The sequence below is a fragment of the Seriola lalandi genome, unplaced genomic scaffold (assembly GCF_002814215.2).
Source record: "Seriola lalandi dorsalis isolate HSWRI2012SDOR001 ecotype SW California unplaced genomic scaffold, Sedor1 jcf7180002054386, whole genome shotgun sequence".
NCBI classification, from domain to species: Eukaryota; Metazoa; Chordata; class Actinopteri; order Carangiformes; family Carangidae; genus Seriola; species Seriola lalandi.
This window is the reverse complement of record NW_019524939.1, coordinates 189,895-193,537: the sequence shown is the minus strand read 5'-3', so window position 1 is coordinate 193,537 and position 3,643 is coordinate 189,895. Positions and strand designations below refer to the sequence as shown.

The following is a 3,643-nucleotide window of genomic DNA, read 5'->3' as shown; positions in this document are numbered from 1 at the left end:
TATATATGTGTATGTATAAGTGTATATATATATATATATATATATATATATATATGTATATGTGTATATACACAAATATATAATATATATGTATGACATCATCTACAGTTGTCAGTCCTCTCTGGTACCTTGGTGGCCTTCTCTGCGGGGGTCAGGGGGCGGATCCTGTAGGTGGGGGTGATGTCTTTAAAGATCTCCATGAGAGAAACCATCACCAGCTTCCTGACGGTCACCGCCACAGAGGGGTCAGACTCCATCAGCATCCCACGCAGCTCCTTCACCCGCTTCATCTGAACACACACACACACACACACACACACACACACATTACACACACCGCCCTTTTAAACCTGAGTCTGATCCTGGACCAGCTCCAGACTTACGTTACTGACGGGGTCTGAGATGATGGCTGATCCCAGACCGGCTATGAGCAGCTTCTTCTGGGTGATCTTCTGAACTCTGAGCTGCTCTCTCTGCTCAGCTGTCAGATCTGCAACGCTCTCCAGCCCCTCTCCTGGACAGGAGGACACATGACAACCACGTCAAGACTCACGACCACGTCCCGAGACAGGCCCAGAGTCAGGACCAGGACTCTGAGCTCTATTATTCTATGATTCCATATTTGAAGGATAACATACTAATGAATGTACCTTTAGTATTATCATTATTCTTTATTAATATTTTATTATTTAAACTTCATTAATACCGTTCTCCTCCTCCTCTTCCTCCTCTGGCTCCTCAGCGGCAGCGTCTTCCTCCTCCTCCTCCTCCTGCTTTTTGACAACTTCAAACAAACAAAACAGACATGATGTTTAGACCTTTGACACAGTTAACCAATCACTGACCAATCACTGATCAATAGTGTGTACCTCTCTCTACACTCTGTGGGATGACGCCCGTCTTGTCTTTGATTGGCAGCAGGTGGATCACCTCCTTCTCCTCCATCCTCGCCATCTTCCTGGGAACTTTCTCGTAACCACGGACGACCTCTGAGCTCCGCTTCTTCCCGCCGTGCACCGGCCCGCTAGGACGCCCCGCCGAACAAAACAAACACACCTCAGTCACCGTTTCCTTTTTGCCCATTCTGAATCACCTGCCCTGTTCTCATGGATGCGTCTGTGTTGGTGGTACTTACCATGACGACAGGTCTCTGGTGATGAAGGAGGCTTGTCGAGCCATGGCGGTCATCTGCTGCAGGTCGTCATCCTCCATCATGTCTGTGGGCAGAGTCTCCAGAAACTCCTCCTCATCCTCCTCTTCCTCTGTCAGAGACCAGGAAGGAGAAGAAGAAGATGAGGAAGAAGAAGAATTAGAAAAGGAAGAAGAGGAGGAAGAAGAAAGGCTGTCTGATGTGATGCAGAAAGGCTGAGCCACAGTAGCAGTGTTTGACATGTGAGGGGCCTCTCTCACCTGGTCTCTTCCTGTACGTCTCCAGTGGGCGGGGCGTCCTGATGGCGGCATCCTTCACTGCCTGGCTCAGCTTCTTCTGTTCCTTACGCTGCTTCTTGGCGACGTTCTGCTGCTTCAGCTGACGGTTCTTCAGTTTGTTCTCGAGCTTCACGCCGCTCGTCTTCAGCAGACGGCGGAAGGTCGGCCGACGCTTCTTCGACCGAGGCTGCAGGGAGGGGTGGTGGTGGTGGGGTAGTTAGACTTGTGACTCATATAAATCATAATTCACTTTACCAAATAAAGAAGGTTAAAGATTGATAGAGAAAATATTCTGACAAAACAAACAAAGATCTAAAGTTTAAGCTGAGTGTTTTCAACTCTTATTTTGAAAGTCTGGATTGGTCAGTGAAACATGTTTCATTATCAATCTCCTCACAAAAACAAGTGTAGACAATAAATACACTGAAATAAGTATGATCCAGTGTCTGTATAATTCCATTCAACATCCAATACATCTGTTTTATTTTGTAACTTTATTCATTGACATATTTTTGAATCATCTGTAGAACTGTTGATCATTGATTAACTGTCTATCAAGTGTCTAAGAACAATCAGCTGGTGACGTCAGCACTTCTATCAATACACAGTTTAGCAGCAGCCAGGAGACACTGATGAGACGTTCAAATCTTATAATGTTCAAATATAATAACTTCCCTGGTCGCTCATATTGATGCTGATTTAATCACAAGAGCAAAACTGTTCAGGAAATACTTGATTATAAATACTTTGTTTCATGTTCAATACAGAGAAAAGTCCCTTCACAGATTTCTCTATGGAATCTGGCGGATCGATAAGACTGATCAGGAGCTTCAGTTCTGATTCAGTTGATCAGTCACGTGTTAAAGAAACTGGTGAGAATAACGTTCATTTCACGGGATGTTCCGCTGTGACCGGGAGTGACCGGGAGTGACCTTACCGGACCCATGGCGGCGGGAACTCTCCGTCTCACAGCGCAGATTCACACCCGGGTTCTGTCCACCCTCCTCGGTGTGTATGTGGTAACGTTTCCCGGTGTGTTTTGGTGAAAAGCCGCGGTTTGTTGCCACACGTGTGTAGATCTGAAAACCGGGTTCACGCCGAAGACCCGGAAGCAGAAGACAGTCCCCCTCTGCCGGGACAACAGCGCCATCAGCGGCGGGAGGACCACAGGGACAAACTAATGTGACCGGCACCAAATCACGTGACTGATTTATTATACTACATAAATATAGTTCAACATAGAGAATATAAATTAAGTTCTACAGAAACACATTGAACAGGCTGCCCCACGAGTCTATTAAACCTGTGAACAGGTGAGTCACCTGATCATGAACTCATCCTTCATGTGTCACTGTGACCGAAGTGTCTGAACACAACATGCTGTCCACTCACTGGTCTACATAAAGACTTTCCCCTGAGATGAGTCAATCAATCAATCAATCAATCAATCAATCAATCAATCAATCAATCAATAATAAACAGACACAATGACTTTGTTCTGCTTCAAATTTTCATTTTTAAAAGATCATTTTCATTATAATTAAAATTGTCTTAAAATATTTATGTTTTTGTGTCTTAGCGTCTTGTTTTGTTTTTCCACTCAGAGACTCAAAGTTTTCATGTTTTATTATAGAAACACTGAGAAATATTAAATAATAAAAACTGAATTCTTCTTCACAAATGTCACATTAACCCAGAGACAGAGTCTAGAGTCCAGAGACAGAGTCCAGAGACAGAGTCCAGAGACAGAGTCCAGAGTCCAGAGTCCAGAGTCAGAGACAGAGTCCAGAGTCCAGAGACAGAGTCCAGAGACAGAGTCCAGAGTCCAGAGAAAGAGTCCAGAGTCCAGAGTCTAGAGTCCAGAGACAGAGTCCAGAGTCCAGAGACAGAGACAGAGACAGAGTCCAGAGACAGAGACAGAGACAGAGACAGAGTCCAGAGTCCAGAGACAGAGTCCAGAGACAGAGTCCAGAGACAGAGTCCAGAGTCCAGAGTCCAGAGTCTAGAGTCCAGAGAAAGAGTCCAGAGTCCAGAGACAGAGTCCAGAGACAGAGTCCAGAGACAGAGTCCAGAGTCCAGAGTCTAGAGTCCAGAGACAGAGTCCAGAGACAGAGACAGAGTCCAGAGTCCAGAGACAGAGTCCAGAGACAGAGACAGAGTCCAGAGTCCAGAGACAGAGTCCAGAGACAGAGTCCAGAGTCCAGAGACAGAGTCC

At 45.7% G+C, this 3,643-nt stretch overlaps 1 protein-coding gene across 1 annotated transcript in view; it reads right to left on the bottom strand.

The window, feature by feature from the left end:
* The window catches only part of noc3l (NOC3-like DNA replication regulator), a 6,933-nt gene extending 4,377 nt beyond the window's left edge, over window positions 1-2,556 (bottom strand). Inside the window, 7 exon segments of the mRNA XM_087174821.1 lie at window positions 129-290; window positions 384-514; window positions 707-784; window positions 870-1,024; window positions 1,136-1,262; window positions 1,411-1,615; window positions 2,366-2,556. Coding sequence (XP_087030947.1) covers window positions 129-290; window positions 384-514; window positions 707-784; window positions 870-1,024; window positions 1,136-1,262; window positions 1,411-1,615; window positions 2,366-2,374 — 867 coding nt within the window. The 5' untranslated portion in view covers window positions 2,375-2,556.
* Window positions 2,557-3,643: the final 1,087 nt, after the last annotated feature.